The sequence below is a fragment of the Alexandromys fortis genome, unplaced genomic scaffold (genome assembly GCF_014885135.2).
Source record: "Alexandromys fortis isolate MF-2015 unplaced genomic scaffold, M_Fortis_MF-2015_v1.1 scaffold_184, whole genome shotgun sequence".
In the NCBI taxonomy this organism is placed as follows: domain Eukaryota; kingdom Metazoa; phylum Chordata; class Mammalia; order Rodentia; family Cricetidae; genus Alexandromys; species Alexandromys fortis.
This window is the reverse complement of record NW_026068125.1, coordinates 2,951,020-2,969,239: the sequence shown is the minus strand read 5'-3', so window position 1 is coordinate 2,969,239 and position 18,220 is coordinate 2,951,020. Positions and strand designations below refer to the sequence as shown.

General features: G+C 38.9%; 1 protein-coding gene across 4 annotated transcripts in view; it reads right to left on the bottom strand.

The window, feature by feature from the left end:
- The window catches only part of Gyg1 (glycogenin 1), a 30,860-nt gene that overhangs the window by 7,250 nt on the left and 5,390 nt on the right, over positions 1-18,220 (bottom strand). For all 4 annotated transcript variants that reach the window (XM_050125754.1, XM_050125753.1, XM_050125756.1 and 1 more), the window contains 2 exons: positions 17,836-17,998; positions 7,102-7,228 (listed from right to left, as the gene is read on the bottom strand). In XM_050125754.1, the coding sequence (XP_049981711.1) occupies positions 7,102-7,228; positions 17,836-17,998 (290 nt within the window). The remainder of the gene's footprint in view (positions 1-7,101; positions 7,229-17,835; positions 17,999-18,220) is intronic.

The following is an 18,220-nucleotide window of genomic DNA, read 5'->3' as shown; positions in this document are numbered from 1 at the left end:
TAACTATGAAACATGACACTCACTTGGCTCCAGATTATGACAAGAATAATAAGGTGGTTTCCTGATATATCCTGGGTTTATACACAAAATCACCAGCTAGGAATTTAAAAAACAAGTTTGGTACAATTGTCTCTAAATTATCAAGAGCCATTTATTCTGACCCAGTAAGGGGATTTGTATCAGCTTGCATGCATTTCTTAAAATAAGTATTCTAATTTTAACTTGATAGAATCTCTAAAGAGTCATCCAGATCACAAGACATAGTTTGAACCCAAGCCAGCAACAATAGTGCTTATGTTAGCTGTTGAAATAATCCCTGTGACCTGATGTTACCAAAAGATCAGATGGACAATATATGCCTATTTCAGTTCAGTAGTTGGTAACATGGATGAGGCTACAGACCTGTTTAAAACAGAAAGGAACTAATCCAGAAGGGTATACCCAGTAGCAAATTTATCAGTCAACTTTTTATATGCAATGTTCTATGAAATACTAAGGATGAGAAAGCAGTATTTGCATGGTGCTCCTCTGGGAGCATGTAAGATACCAGGCATTCTCTTGCCCACTCTACAATGGCTCATCACCACTAATTCCATGTCTGTTCAGATTCACAAATGTGGAGACAGTTGCACAGCAGCTCTTCCCTCCTACTGATGAATACTGCTTTCCTCTCACCCATCCACAATCAGGAGTCTGGCATCATGGCTCATGCCTGGAATCTCAACACTTAAGAGTGAGAAATTGAAGTGAATATTGTTACAAGTTTGAGTTCAGGGCCAACTTAATCTAGTACAAGTCTTTTAAAAAGTCACAGCCAAATATCCACTAGGTATGGTTAGTTCTGCAGAGCTGTGATGCACCAAGTACAATAGAGATGTGAAACATAGAAGCATTCCTGTCCCATCCTCAGACAGAGTTACAAACTACAAACAATACAGCATACTCAGTTTTTCCTTGCCTTCCAAGTGAACCCTCTCAACAGTGTCCTAGAAGTCAGAACATCAGCACTCAATGCCGACTTCATAGCTTTCATTGAGCCTTGTCAGATGCACTGCCTGAGACCAGCATTGCTCCACAAAATCTCATAATGTCAAGAGGAAGACTCTCCTGGGACAGCTTGTCCTCCACCTCTCCCAACTGACGGAACATTCATCAATCCATCTGGAGCTTGCACCCACCTACCAGCATCCATACACATATACACAACCATTTCCCTCATGCTTTTGAGGATGAAGTGTCCTGGTCCACTCTGAGCACAACCTTTCTGGGTATACACTAGATCCCTCCCTCAAAGACATCACTCCCAGCTTTCTCCTCAAGTTCTCTGCTTTATTAAAGACATCCCTCCATATGCCTTTCCTGTTGCTGGAGATATATTGTAATACCTTCTCTCTTTACAAAAAAAAAATATAATACTTTCCCCACTCAACTGCCATCACCTTTCTGTTCCTCTTTGAAGCAGGTATCTGGGAAAGATGTGTACATTTACAACCTCCATTCCCTCAGACTCACTTAGACCAGGATCTCTCCTCCACCTCGCTACTACATGTACATTTGCTGAAGTCATCAGTGATCTTTACACTGTGTGTGCAGTGCCATCTCTAAGGTGTCATTTTTATCTACAACAGCACTTCACATAGAGTGCTCCTTTCTCTTGGAAACATTTTCGTTGTGAGGCTTTCTACAATACCACGATTTCCTGGGTCTCCTGGCATCCTGTTCCAGGTCTTTTAAAGCACTCCTTCTCCTCAGGTTCAGTCTTCAGAAGTCTACCAATTACTGGTAATTGGGAATTCTACCAACTACTAGTCCATTGATTATATCATCTTATGTTGTGGCTATTTTATGCGCTAGCAGCTCTAATAGTCTAGTCTCATTCAGACCTATCTCCTGAATGTCTGACTCCTTTACAATTAAATTTATTTTTTGACCATTCTACAGATGTACATATGGCCTTCTGATGCTCTCATCTCCTACTGTCTCTTATTTCTCCCCCCTCCCCTATACACCTCCCTCTTCCCCACAAATTGGCCATATTCATGACATTTATTGTTTGGGGACAACCCACTGAGTTTGGTCAGAGCCATAAAGACTATGGGTTTGGAGCTATCCTATCCACTGGATCCTGGTCAGCTCATTGTGTATACACCTAAAAATAATAACTCCCTCTTCCATAATCTCTCATCAGCCAGTAGTTCTGCAGTAAGGGGTAAAGCCCCAAGAGCTTTTTTCCCTATTCCTGGATGACACTTGACAGGGCCTGTCTTGTGTAGGCTCGATGCAAGGAACCACAGCTGCTGCGAGTTCACGAATACAGAGGCTATGCCACATCTAGATGATGTCATTGTATAACCTTTCTTCCTATTTTCTAGCACTTACATTCCTTCCATCCCTTATTTTGCAATGTTCCATGAGCCTTAAAGGGGTAGTATAATTATCTCATTCAGGGTTGGGAGAATCCTTTTATATCTGTTTATTCCAGTTTCACTTAAGATATCAATACACACTTCCAAACTGCATACCTCCAACAACTATCCCCAAAGATCTTCCTACCTTATGAAATGAAGCATTTGCATTCTACAGACTACAATGGTCATATCTGACATCCCACCAGATACTTGATTTTTCAGAGGAAGCTTGAAGCTTAGGTTTTATGTGAAATTCTCTAATTTTTATATTGTGGTACTGGGAGCAATTCCATAATTTTTAAACAATGACAACAGAATTTAATAAAATTCTGCATAACACAAATGGAAGATACATACAAGACAAATAAGTATATAGCCTGAGAATTCAAGATTTGTGAGAAAGGCTTATCTTCTATTTAATCGTTTTTTTTTTTTCCTTCCATGAGCCCCTCTCTAATTCAGATGTCAGTTTTTACCCATGGTTCTGCCTGTGAGATCTCACTCTTTCCACTCCTTTTTGCCTATTACTGGAATGCCTCCTCAAGCTGGTTTGGGAGCATAAAGAGTGTGGCATAGCAATGGACTGTTTACCTAGCATGTGCAAGATGTTAATGTTTGCTTTCAAGAAGAATAGCATTAAAAAAATACAACAAACAAAACCTAACACGTAAAGGCTGAGTTGAGTCTGATACAGAAACTTTCTCCATGTTGATGAAGACTTGGGTGGTAGAGAAGGCAGCAGTAAGATCAGAGGCAGAATACCCAACAGAGATAACAGAGATAAACACTTAGAGATTAGGTTACATTGAGAAATGGGACTTCTGAAGTCCACTGTGAGTTAACAACATACACACACACAAAAAGATCAAAAAAAAAAAAAAAAAAGGATCAAGATATCTGCAGCCACCCCTTGGTTCTTCAGGACTGAGCTCATGTAAAGAAGCTCTGCACACTTAATCTGTTGCCAAATGGATTAGGGTTGATGCAAAACACATTCCAGGATCACCAAGAAAATGAATGATGAAGTAAATCAATAAAAAGCTGGAGAAGCGACTCATTTTAGGATTTTAGGTAAAGATATGGGAATGTAAAAAGAAAAGAGAGAGTTCCCTGTTATAGTTTTGGTGAAAACAGTCATGGGGTGAGCCTGAGACAAGGGTGTCCCAGGGACCTTGGAATATCAACCAGAAACAAAAGAAATTTTAGATGCTAAAGGATCAAATTATTTCAGAAAAATATGATTTAAAATATATCTGATTGGGACTCAGCCATACTAAATCTTGAAAGTCTTAACCCAAGTCTTAAAAAGAAATATATATGAAAATCTCTGACAAGTTTAAGCAGTAAAGTCTGAAATTATCATTTTTCACTATACTCTATCTAAGGTCATATCTGAACTCAAGTCAAAGGAGAAAGTGAAACTATTTGTATGAAAATTATTTATAAATTAGATTTTTAGTCAACTAATTTGACTAATAAGTTCCTGCAGTAGTATAAAGCAATACTAGGTAATGCTATATCTTTGCTTTAGACATGTTTTATATAGCATGATATGACCTAAAGAGCTATCAGTCAGTGGATTAAAAAGAAGTTTAAACTGGCAGCAACATGGTGACTTTCAAAAGATTAATGGTATTTTTCCTAGTACAATGCACAAATCAAAGTCTCTACCATATGAATAAAAAAGGCTTTCTAATTAGAGAAAACAAGTTTTAAACCCATTGACACACACATATCACATATGCACATATGCACTGTGGAACTCAAATTTATATATATATATATACATACATATATATTTAATTTGAATATATATGTATACACATATGTGTATGTGTATATCTATGCATATGTTATATTATGTAAAAGCTATAATTAAAAGCCAACTCTAAGCTGGGTAGTGGAGGCGCACACCTTTAATCCCAGCACTCAGGAGGCAGCGGCAGGCGGATCTCTGTTAGTTCGAGGCCAGCCTTGTCTACAAGAGCTAGTTCTAGGACAGGCCCCAAAACTACAGAGAAGCCTTGTCTTGAAACAAAAACAAAAACAAAACAAAAAGCCAACTCTACCTTAAAATTATGCTAGGCACAACAATATTTTGTCCAGAAACACATTTACAAATTGTCTCCTAATGCATACAATAAAAATTGACTTTAAAATAACAAAGAAAGCATTTTTGTTCTCAAATAATGCTAAATAGAACCTTCTGAAATATGCTACTTTCGGTTTTCAGAAGCTATGTTTACAAAAGGTGATGAAACTCCTTAGTCTTTTTCCTTTTTTTCCCTAGCCAGATGATATGCAGAAAGGCATTAGACTTACTACTCCATGGCTCAAATATAGGTCCATTCCCATGAGGCCATCTGAATTGAAATTATACGCAATAGTACACATTTTTAAAGTGTGTGTGTGTGTGTATACTATAGGAGGCAAGCATGGGCCAGAGCTACTCAGCCCAGGGGAGCACCAGCCATTCTGAACCCAATGTGGGCTACAGATTTACAGGTCTCTCTGTAAAAAGCTATGGTGGCCCAGGATTTTGTGATAGGCTAATTTAGTCTAAAAAAATGATTTTGGCGTTGATACAGTAACTTTACATATAAAAGAAATGGAACTACCTACATCTTTTTATCCCTTTCCCAATGTAAGGAAACAGGGAAATGTCTATGAAGCTAAGTCTCTGGAAGAAAACCAAAAACATTTTCAGTCAGAGGGAAGGGAAAATGAGCTCTCAAGTACGGTTTCAGCATTCCTAACCAGGCAGCAGTCAGAGGAGATAAGGTGTGACTTTGAGCAGTCATATGACAGAAATGAAGAACTGGCCCTACTGAGGGCAAGCTACCCTAGGGTAGCATAAACTCTGTCAGCCTGAAAGCTGACTATTGGATGACTGATCCTGATTTCCTTAGTGTGCCATATACTCTACAGAAATGGCAAAAAATCAAGGATCTTGCCAGAGCCAACATCATGCACTGCACCAGGAAGAGGATATTATGACCATTTAGATCTCTAGCTGTGTTTGGGAAATTCACTTGAGCACATGAAACAGTGGGGTTCTTGGGCAATATGGACCAAAGCTCTTGCAAAAATAGTCCTTCTTCTTCCCCAGCACTAAGGCTAATCTCTCTGCTACCGTGGTAAAAAACACAAGCAGTGCTCAAGCAAACCAAGCTGTCCCAGAAAGGTGGGATCTGTCTGACACTGGCAAGTAAGATGGAAAGCAGATTAGACTAAGCCTCAGAGAACCAGAAGCTTCAAGAACATTAAGTTCATCATGTTCAGGAACTGGAGCTAAATGGATGATGTCAGATTCATGCAAAACACCTGCTCACTACAGAACCCAGAGTACTGATCATGCCAATAAAAATTCTTTACTCTTACATGGTTTTATTATACTCATTTTTTCAGTTGGATTGTAGCAACTGCTCTACTCTAGACAAATCCAGCTATTGGGGGCCAACCTATCATTCTGTAGGAATACTGCTTAAGTATCAGAAGTAGTTATGAGCCAATGAGGATTAAAATAAACCAGATCCATAATGGCATACAACACAGATTATGTTTTACAAGCCCAAGGAGTGAAAAGACATTTGTGGTCTTGGTGATGTTAAATCCTGATCTACTTGCTTTATTCAGAAAAGGGGTATATTTAAGAGTCTGCCTATCTTATCATAGATGGAGGAAAGAATTGATTGCCTATCAGAGATATGCAAGGAAACAGTGAGAGAAAACCACAAAATACTTACAATCCTCATCTGGAGATGCTCACAGAGTCTTCCCCAAAAAGCACTGAAAAGGAAACATTCCTGACACAAAAAGTCCAAACGTGCTCATTACTGTGCTGCAAGATGTACAGAGAAGATTTGGATAACGAGATATGAGGGATAAATGCCCCCTTTGTCCTGCTCACTCAAGAATGCCTTTGCCATGCAGGGATGGGAAAGACTAGCTCAACTCTCAAAAGAGCCTCACTCACTCATATCTTTGCCCTGACAGGCCCCTACTCAAGAAGTCTGAATCATCTTCTCAGTTCAACACAGATGAGTCAGAAGCTAAAGAACAGGTCTCAGGCCTTCACAGTTTGATAGACACTGCAATGGGGTGGCACAAAATACCTTTTGTGTTCAGTGCAGGCATATTCCTGATGGTTACAGCTCTCAGTGCTCACAATAATTCCATAGAGACAACGAAGCAGAACAGGTCAGACTCGAGCCTAGAATTAGTAACTGTTAAGTGGCAACTTCGGGATGTGATCTGAGTGCAGTCAGTTGCAAATCACCCCCTCGCAATCACAATAGCTGCTGCCTCTTCTGCCTCTTCTAAGTCCACACAAAAACTTTGGAGAGGACTATAAGCATCCTCTTTGTGAAAGATGAGGGGAGAGAGAGGGGGAAGGGAGATCACAGCTCAGCAGCTAGTATGGTGCAGGGGATAGGTTTATGCCTTGTCTGTGGACTCCATGTTCTGTGTTCCAAACTAAAACAGAGAGGAACCTTGTTCCAGAAGGTAGAATGTCTTTGGGATGCTTCAAGTATAGAGCAGTGGGTAATATCAAGCCTCTCAAAATTGCAGCCATGTTTCTTACAAGAGCAAGCTTTCCTCAAAGTACCCACCTATTCTTTTTCCCCAAAAGGCAAAAGTCCACTCCCCTGCGCTCACCATAACTGACAACAGTTAAGCTGTCTGCACTTACACTTTAAATGCCGGGAGGTAGGAGTATATTGAAATGCTGCTCAGGTTATACACAAATGGCAGGTGTTTCCTGATATCTGTCGTTGCCCAGTCACTAAAGTATGAATTCAGTAGGCCCTGGTCCCCACCTGAAAGAAAACAAACAGAAAAGAATTATTATAGTTTGTAAACCTCTAAGGCAGTGCAGGGATTTTACAGAAATATATGGAAACCTTAAAATAGATACTAATTCTGTTTTAAATAATTCCTAATTATACCCTTTAGGAATTTTGGTGGCAAATGGCTATTTAATGATTTTCTTCAACAAATACTTAAGGTATAGCTACCATATGTACACATTGTACCAGGTGCTATGGAGGCAAAGCATAAGACTGATATGGCCATTGTCTTCACAAGGGTTTGTAGTGCAAACATGCTGATACTAGCAAATGAAAGTTTAAAAAATGATCACACATGGGGTCAGGACACAGAAGAAAACGGACAAGCATTATAAGGGTACATGGGTAGGGCTCAGAAAATTTCCAGAGGGGAGCTGTACCTGAGGTCTACTGGGGAGTACTTGACAAATGCAGGAGACCTAAGCATCAGAAGAAGAGGTAGACAGGGTAGAAATAGCACATACAGCACAGAGGAAGGCAGGAACATGAGGCTACAGAAAGACATGGAAGAGACCTAAGTAAAGGGGTTCTGAGGCCGTGAACAGTTCAGAAGAATCACAGTATATCAGTTTTCAGATGAGATTTTAGACTTTTCCCCTAAGATAAAAGAAGAAGAGGATGATGATGAAAAACCATCAGGGGTGTGTTGCTTACCTGGTCTGGACAAATAGTAGCCAGTCATGGCTGTGGCTACAGTTAGCCATGAAGTACCTGTCCAGCCCTTGGGGCCGGACTCTATGTGTTCATTGAAAAGTGAAGACAGGGCCATTCATTTTAAAGGAAAATAAGTGGGGCATGGTGGCTTTTGCCTTGAACCCCAACCTTTTGCCCCTAGCTCCCCAATTGGGGAAGCTAAGGTAGGATTGCTCTGAGTTTAATGTCTACCTGCCAGGCCAATCTAGGCTATAGAGTCTCAAAAAGAAACAAAAGCAAAGCAGGGGCGGCAAACAAACAAAACTCTCAAAATACAATCTTCCTTTGACTTTTATATTTTATTTTCTGAGAGTTCAGAAAATACACATAGAACCAGAGTTCTTGAGTAGACATGAGGTGTCTGTGTGTGGTGGGGGAGACATGGAGTATGTGAGTGTGATGCAGAGAGATACATGGGTTCTGTTGGGGGAGGCACATGGGAGATGGTGGAGGAAATGAGTCATATTCTAAGTGTGCAGCTAGCATCTGTGTATTTTTATCCTGTCCTGGGTCTGCTTTGTGTCAAGCTCCAGTATTCTCTTTCACCATCAGAAAGCCCAACAGTTTATCTGTGCTATTTGGTTTCCTTTGGACTAGAAGATTTCAAAGCTATGGATAGAGCCGGGGGGTGGGGAGGTGGCGCATGCCTTTAATCCCAGCACTCTGGAGGCAGAGGCAGGCGGATCTCTGTGAGTTCAAGGCCAGCCTGGTCTACAAGAGCTAGTTCCAGGACAGGCACCAAAAGCTATGGAGAAACCCTGTCTCGAAAATCAAAAAAAAAAAAAAAGAAAAAAAAAAGAAAAGAAAAGAAAAAAAAAAAGCTATGGATATCTGAGTAACTTTAAGAGATCAGTAAGATCTGAGCTTCTTATTTAAAATCCAAATGTGCCAATCCCCACTATGTATATCTTGTTTTTTCCAAATGCCATCCATCCAATTGACAAATCAATGGCTTTCACTTAGTGAACATCTATGGAATGTGTTCTCTGAACTGGAACTATAGGAACCTCAGACAGGTCCCATTCCTCAATAAACAACTAAAACAAAAATCAGAAATGTAACAGAATATGCTTCACTATTTCAAAGATACATGGATTGAATGGTTATGGCTCCCAAACATACATGCTGAAACCCTAATCTCCAAGAAAAACTGAATTTACATCATAAAAGAGTGGTCCAGGCGGCCTTTCTCCCCACCCACTATTTCAGGTTACTTCAGAAAGACAGCATGTGAGAGCAGAATGTTGGCTCTCTATAGACAATCTACTTTCATCTGGACCTTGGGCTTCACAGCTTCCAGAACAGGCCCTTGGTCAATAGTATCCCTAAACTCCACAATAAAAGAGCAATACAAAAGATGTTCCTATCTATATAGACAAGCATGTATTATGAGGCACAGAACATTAAAACCAGTAACTACACCATTCAGGGACTTACTTTGTTTTTCAGAAAGATCACAAAAATGAGAGCAAAACAGATACTGATGTCCAAGGACAGGGGTATGCAGTCTTACAAAGTTTCTTTTCTAAGTCTCTAAACAAAGACTGAGGAAATGTTCATAGCAGCTTTATTTATTATAGGGAAGAACTAGAAATAGCCCAGATGTCATTCAGCATGTACATAAATATAACCATAAATAAAATGTCACTCAGAACAAAGTAGCAAACTACTGATGCATAGGATACTTGATGCATCTCAAGAAAACTATGCTGAGTGAAAACCAGCATGACTCCACTTACATAACCTCCATGGAGTGATAAAACCATAGAGGACATATTTGTGGTTGTCAATGACAAAAGAGAACAGAGAGGAAGCTTTATGAGTATCACGAGGGGCCCTGTTCTGTTCTTAACTGTGGTAGTGCTCACAAGGTACACATGTAGTAAAATGGGATAGAAATGCATCTATTCAGACATACAAGTCAGTGCATAAGTAAAATTGATGAAACTGGAATAATTGTGATGTACTGAATCAATGTTAATTCCTTATTTTAGGATTATATTATAGTTATATAGAAGGTTGTCACTGACGGTAATGGGGAGGGGTATAGGGAATCTCTATTATTTCCTACAACAGGATGTGAATCTCTAATTCACTCAAAATAAAAATAATGTAGAATAAACTACAAAAATACAAAAGTTTAACAAGGGTCAATGTAATTAAAATTGCAAAATACAGTAATAAACTGTTAGTCCTTTGATTCTAAATTCCATAAAGACAAAGAGTTTGGCTCTTTTTGCTTATCATTGTCATCCCTCAAATGTCTTAAACCCTGGAAAACTATTTCCTGAACTAATGCAAGAATCTTCTAGACATTCCACATCAGAGAAGATGAAATACCATCATACCATGGAGGGAGAGTAAATTAAGCTGCTCACTCATAGTTATTATTATACCAATAAACCACCATCAGTCCACTGTGTATTATAAAGATACATAGCTGCATGCATTGTAGTTATAATGAAGACAGAGACATTAAACATATAGGAATTAAAAAAAACAGAACAAGCCATTATATTAGGGGGTTGATGGGTTATAGATGTTTATCCCTCTTTTTTTTATATTTTTGTAACCCAAAAATATCAATACACAAGAGTAGGAATGAGAATTATCCTAAGACCTTTTAAAGCATTCTTTATGTATTCCTTTTACTACCAACAGAAAAGTATACATATAAATAATAGAACAAATCAATAATAGAACCCTACACATTCACTATCCACGAGAGCATGAATATTGCCTTCTGTGAAGGCACACCCATCCAATTTCATTGCCCTTCCGATATGGTAACTTTAAGTTATAATTGCAAATGAAGCTCACAGTTATTATACATATGTATCCCCAGACAATATAAGCAGTTGCTCTTATTTTGAACTTTAGAAAAACACTTTGTTTCTCACACTGGTTTTGTTTGATTGTTGGCATATGTAGGGATCAAACCCAACATCTTATGTTCTTCAGGAAACCATTGTATCACTGAGCTACATCCTTGACTTTTTTACTGCCTATTTATGCCATGGAGATTGTTCACTGGTTAAGGGTACTAACTGCTCTCCCAGATGACCCAGGACCCAAATCCCAGCACCCACATATATCTCACAATTGTCTGTAACTGCAAGAACTGATACTCTCACATAGACAAACCTGTAGGTAAAACACCAATGAACACAAAATAAAAAGTAATTTTCAAAATNTATATAGAGTATCAAAAAAATCCCATGAATGTCTTACTAGCATTCTCATGTCCAAATCTGACTACTGTGAGCTTGAGAAATATGAGTCAGAGCTGCTTGCCTTGGCCAGCCGCTAGCTGGTGGCCTCTGGTCACGACAGGCAGTTTCTGCTTTGTCAGAGCCCTGAAAACATACCTAGTTCATTAGCTGAGGAGCACCAAGGCATCAGAAAACAGGACAAAGGGCAATAAAGTTGAGGTGATGAATCAGTGGTGTCTATTATGCTGGCAAACCTGAAATACTCAGTAAGTGCTATGGCTACTGGAGATATGAGGTTTACCCGACAACAATGGATTAACCCTACATGACTTAGGAAAATCCAGGCACTTGGCCTAGGCATTCCTGCATTTCACCAGCATCAACCCATTTAAACCAAGAAAAACTAATTTAACAACTCATGTTATAGCTCTTTCCACTGTAAAAAATTTTTAAAAAAGTAAAAAGATTCTTAATGACAAAAATATATAAATGTCAAAAGACACTGATGTTAGCAAGAATTACACATTCCCAGTCTGAGGCAGGGCCTCCAGGTCCAGAGTCTCCTTAGCATGCTGATCCTGACAGAATCATGACTGCATAACTATCTGCCAAACCACCCACATTTTAGACAGACCAAAATCAAAACCTGTGCTATTTAGGACTATTCTTGCTTCTTCAACTTGGTATCCTGCTTATATTAAAGGTTAAAATAATTTTTGAAATATCGAGTGAATGAACCCATTATAGAAATGCAGGTGAGAGCAGTAATATCCAAAAACAGCAGGAAGTTGCTGACAGCTGCTGATTTTGAATGACAGTCTCTTTGGGCTGTGCAGATCAGAGTGAAAGGAACACAGCTACAGAAGACCTGAATCTCTTTCACTTTTTCTATAAAATTACAAAGGCACTAGAAGCTCTGTCTACTCAGAAAAGTGAATTTTAAGTAATTAATCCATAACATGGGTAAGATAATAACTATTTTTCTGTTTCTCTGGAATTTATTCCAGAGAATGTTATAGTATGGGATAATTGGGAAAGAAACATAACAAAACAAACAAATCAACAGCAATAGTCCTCTCTTCCTTCTTCTGCACACTGAGTCATATTTGACAAAATCTGGTCAGCCTTGGCATTGAGACCAGCTCAGAGCCAATAGGCAAGCTACTGTTCTGAACTTTTAACATGGTGGATTCCCACTGCTACTTAGATGGCAGGGCCCAAGGTGCATCCCTCACAGTACTGTAGAGAAATGAGAAGGTAAAATAGCTAGATTGAGAGTCTGCAGGCTATAACATGTTAGTTCCTCCTTCTGTTTCTCACAGGTCCTTCATTTCCCCTTGTTACAAAGCTAACGGCAGACAGATGACTAAGAAAATGGCTCAAGTGTAGAAGGAAGAAAAAAAACAGCTCTTAAGAAAAGACATATATGTACTTATTTATTTTGAAATGTCTCAATCCACTGTTTTTGGGAACTAAATACAGTATAAATCCAGATTAACTACAAAGATTAGATAAGGTACACCAAATCTGGAAAGCATTTTAAAACATGATCAGACTCTAAGGATATCAATGAGAATTGAGAACCTGCAGGGATATTAACTTTCCTACAGATCCTAAATTCAGCTTTAAGTAAAATCAAACCTAATATTCTGCCACGAAAATGCATTCTCTACTTCCTCCAAAATTTATTATAAACACAAGTTCCAGTATATAAATTACAAGTGTAGGGTACTTTGGTTATAATAAATAAAGCAAGTATCAAGATTAAACAAATAAACAATAGGGCTCCAGATTGAACAATATGAATTGTTGTATTGAGTTTTTAAACTAACACATACAGATACACAAGCAGCCTTAATTTAGAAGTCTTTAGAGCCACAGGGGAAGAAAGTACATTCCAGAATTTGTGCAGACTGCTTTCAGATTTAGAGTTCAGTCTACCAGCTTCACATCATCTGATGAGTGCCTGCAGCTGCATGATCTCTTTCTCTTTTGTTAATAGGCTTGAACTTCATCTTCTATGAAATGCTTGTGTATTGTCCTCTGAAATCTAATGGACTTTCACAGTATTGTCCAGCTTTTCAGAAAACTTTAATGAAGAAGCAATTTCAAAACAATTTAAAAACACAAAATACTTAAGACTTGCCTCTATGGAAAATTAGATGCTAGTCGTGAATGAGGTATGTAGTCACTAATTCTAAATTCTGAGACTCCAGACACTTGGGAGAAACAAGAGAAGTCAAGTATAGTTTGCCATATTAGGATTCTTCTCCTGGCCAAAGGCAATTGGTAGAGGATGTGACTGAAGGCTGGTGATTAGAGGAATAGCAGGCACATTCCTTGTCATCAGAAGGGCTTAAAAGCAGCTTCAAAAGCTTAGCCATCATCAGCCCATGTGACTTGTCAGGGACACCATGCTCCAATCTTTTGAATGTGAGCAAAAGATTAAGCAAGACTGCCAAGATACTCAGACAAGTACAATCACCTGCTAACACACTTTCTGTGATAGCTGATATGAGAAATGGAAAGGGGAATCCTGGGGTATCAGAAGATGTACACAAGAGCATCTGAAAACATTTGCCTCCACACCTACGGCGTGACACCTAAATAACAACAAAATCTGAGATACAGTTCCACTGTGTGGGCTGATCTGGAACTTGTTCTGCAGACAAGGTTACCCTTGAAGTCACAGAGGTATGCCTATCCCTCCTGAGTGGCTGGATTAATGGTATGTGCCATCATGCCCAGCAACAAAAATATTTTAAAACATTAAAAATGTGTTCATAAATTGGGCTGGAGAGATGGCTAGTAAGAGTATGTGTTGCTCTTCTAGAGAACCTGGGTTCAATTACCAGGACCCACATAGTGATTCTCAACTATGAGTAACTCCAGTTCCAGGGGATCTGATGACCTCTTCTGATCCAGCTGGGCACCAAAAACACATGTGATACACATATATACAGAACAAAACATTCATACACTAAAAAATAAACAGATCTTTAAAATTTTATGTATATATTAATAATTTTATAAACTATAAAATATATTAAAATGCAAAACAAATCATAGTTACTGCCAGCAGATGGTTGTTATTTATAAGTAAATATTTTATTGGTATTAGGTATAAGTTCCATTAATCACTGTCAAATAGGTGCTGATCCAAGTGAATACACCTGAGACAGGCCAGCTGCTAAGAATGGAGTGACATTTTATGTAGTAAATAGTAAAGACTACATAAAAATCCACACCGCTCAAGTGGAAAAAGCTTTTTAGTTAAGATTACTTAGTTTACTATTGAATTTAAACATGCTGAACAGCCAACTGTTTAACTTTTTCACTTCTAACACCAGGAAAAACTCATTCCCTTGCCAGGAGCAAGCGAAAAGGCAGCCAGTGTCTGCAAAGCTGCAGTTAAATGATGAACCATGTTAGCAGAACAGAGAGAATCTCAGCGGTTCAGGTCCTGCAGAAAAAGCAGAAGCACCTCCCAGAAGAACACTTTGCACACAGGAAAGCTGCTTAACAACGAACTCCCAACTCCTAGTGCCTCCACAATGTACAGGGCAGCTTGGTTTCCAGCTGTTAACAAATTTCCTTTTAGTTGTACCCTGCATAATTCAGTATGACATGTGACTATTGGCAGCTAAACTTTCAGCCACAACATTAGAAGCTAGATTCTTTTTATATGATGAAAATCATGTGACTTTTAGGCAGCTGGCAGGCCATCAGATATGTTTTAGAATCTGATTCTTTTTCAGAACTTGACAGTGATTGTGCTGGCTTTCTGGAAAGATTAAATTTCCTTCAAATAGAGTAAAGGAAGTGGAAAGAGCTTCACCTAAAGCAAAAGTTAAGACACACAGTGGAGTTCTGCTAAAATCACTCCCTTCTTTCTTTGCAAACACAACTGTCTTCAGTGTAAGGAGAAGAAATGTTCTAAATGTGAATATTACCACCTTTCCATTCTGTTCATGATGGGAAAATGATAGCAGCTAGATGCAAATCAGTAAAGTGACACCCTTTCATTTATTGGACCCAGTGAACAGTTAATATTTTCTTAAAGTTGCTTAAACAAGTCTCTGTCTGTCTCTCTCTCTCTCTCTCTCTCTCTCTCTCTCTCTCTCTCTCTCTCTCTCTCGTGACTTGCTAGTATGGGTATGCACATGTGCATATGGAGGTTCAAGACTGACATTTGGGATGTTCTTCAATTGCTTACCACCTTTCCTTTTTTGAGACTAGGTCTCTTCTCTCTGATCCTGAGGCTCATCAATTACACTAGGCTAGCCTGTAATAAGTTCCAGAGATCCTCCTGTCTCTAATCCCCCTATTGATGGGGTTACAGAAACACCCCAGCACTCTAAATTCCCCTTAGCTCCTTACATGCCTTGGGAAACTAAACTCGGGTCTTTATGACTATAGGGCAAGCACATTACCCAATGATCAATCTCCCCAGCCTGGCTGGACTTCTCCCAGGTACAGTGTGTAAGACACGGACATAGAACAAGCTTTTTAACCTCAGCACTGTTGATATGGTGGGTTGGATAGTTAAGTGTGAGGTGCTGTCCTATGCACTGCAAACTATTCAGCAGTGGCATCAGCTTCTAACCTTCAGATGCCAGTAGCACAGGCTTTGCTCAGCTGTGACAACCAACAACAAGCTGGAATGCTGAGACAGGATGGGCTATGTAACTAGTTTAGATACATGAGATTCCCTGTCCCAAGAAAACAAGTAATCCAGAAGTTGCCACACATCCCTTGTTTGAGGTGGGGGGTGGGGAACAGGAGGTACTATGTGGAATCATTCCTAGTTGAAAACTGCTAGCTCAGGATGTACATAAGCCAAATAGTGAAACAAGACTGAAATTTAAATTATCTGTATTCTTTGCAATGAAATTACAAATAGCTGCAAATCCCAAATCTTCAGGCAAATTACTATACAGAATTTGATCTCTATGAAGAAAAAAACAAAACCAGTCTTATTGTGTATAATTTGAAATACTGTGAAGTTTCAAGCTTGACTTCAACAATTTAACAAGTTTTCAGCTTAACCTTTGAGACATTTCAGATTTTTTAACTTTTATAACTAATTAACAAAAATGAATCTTTGTATATCTACCTTCAACCACTAGCACTGAAATCACAGACCAATCTTGTACATGGTAGCTGGGAATTCGAACACAGGTCTTTATGCTTGCATTGCACGGGTTCTTACCTACTAAGCCAGCTCCCAAGACTCAAAAATGAATCTTCTGTTGATACCCGGGGCTGAATTATAATGAGAAAGGCTAGCTCAGCTTATTCTGAAACGCTCATTTACTTCAAATCCAAGATATGTTCTTAGAAGAGAAAGAAAGAAGCTTCTGGAGCGGGGGTCTGCTACAGTGCGCAGGCTTCTGGCCATGATCATGTTTCCTGCTTACAACTCTGCCAGTGTCAAATTTCTGATACAAAGTGACTACTGTATTTGCATGACTGAGACCACACCAGTTCCTCTCCTATAGCCTTAAGATCACACATCTAGCCTATCTCCAGAACCCATCTTCATGGATAAATGACAGTGTTTTAAAAAGAGTTTCAATGTAACTATGCCTCATTGTGCATATAGAATTGTGTTATATCAGGAAATATTTTTCTAAATTGCACTCTAATTAATATTTCTAAAATAAACTACCCAATTGTCAACACTCTAGAAGTTTGAACCAGATTTTCTTCTTGCCTCATTTGGATTACACTGCCTGCCCGGGGGTTTTCAGAGACCCCCACAGAGGCCTATACCACATACAGCCATAGATATAGTTATTATGCACTTAGTATACACTCAAGCAGATACCATTTTGCTTAATACATAGACTTTTAGAAAAAAATGACACTTTGGAAGTAGAAATGTAGAAATTATTCATATAAAATTTGTTTTTAATGACTTACTAAAGAATGGCTACCAAATTATCAGGCTGTTTTTTATGTTCTCACAGACATAACACTGGATTCTTGTTAGCAATGACTGCCAAACACTTTGGTATTATACTCAGGTTTAAAAACAGAAGTTGTCACTTGGGAGGCAGAGGCAGGCGGATCTCTGTGAGTTCGAGACCAGCCTGGTCTACAAGAGCTAGTTCCAGGACAGGCTCCAAAACCACAGAGAAACCCTGTCTCGAAAAAACAAAACAAAACAAAACAAAACAAAACAAAAAAAAAAAAACAGAAGTTGTTTTTCTTTCTTCAGTGTTGGGGATTGAGAAAAGCAAGCTGCCACTGTGCTTGACCTTAGCCCTAAGACAGAAGTCATTCCAAACCTCACTCTAGTTTAGATAAAATAAGTCACTTAAGGCATCTACATGGATCTGGAAAAGTACTTACCTAGCATGACAGAAGCTTGATTTGATCCCACCACTGAGCAGCAAACCCAGTTGTGGTGATGAATGGCACTTGGGGAGGTAGAAACAGGAGGATGAGAAGTTCAAAGTCATTCTTGGCTACACAAAGAATTTGAGATCAGGCTGGACAATGTGAGACTCTGTCTTAAACAAAGCAAACAAACTTCTCTATTTTTGTTTATGTTACTCTGATGCATTCACAAAAAAAATGTGCTTGAGTCTGTGTACATGTGTGTGTGTGTGTCAGAAAAAGGGGTCTTACTAATAGCTTATCAAATACATGATAGCAGATACATACCATCAAAACTACCTTGCTCAGAAGCAAGGCGCAACAGCTGGTTGTATGTTTCAATTGAGGGTTGATAGACAAAGACTCCAGAATTGAAGCAGTCAGGCCACCCTGGATCTGGTGCTGCTGACAATTCTTCTCTTTCAAAAAGATCATCAATATTTGAGAGGACCTGATTCAAGAAAGAGAAAAACAAATAAAAACATTACAAGAATGCTTTGCTTATGCACACCTTCCTAGGTTCTCCCTGTCACCCAACACAAAAGATGGTTACATATGTAAGGCAGCCTGAGATTACTTCAATCCTTCAATCCTTGACACTTTTTATAATAGTGGTTTTAAGTCTTGACAGTATTTCGCAAATGAGTGACGGGTCTCTATTATTATGCATATC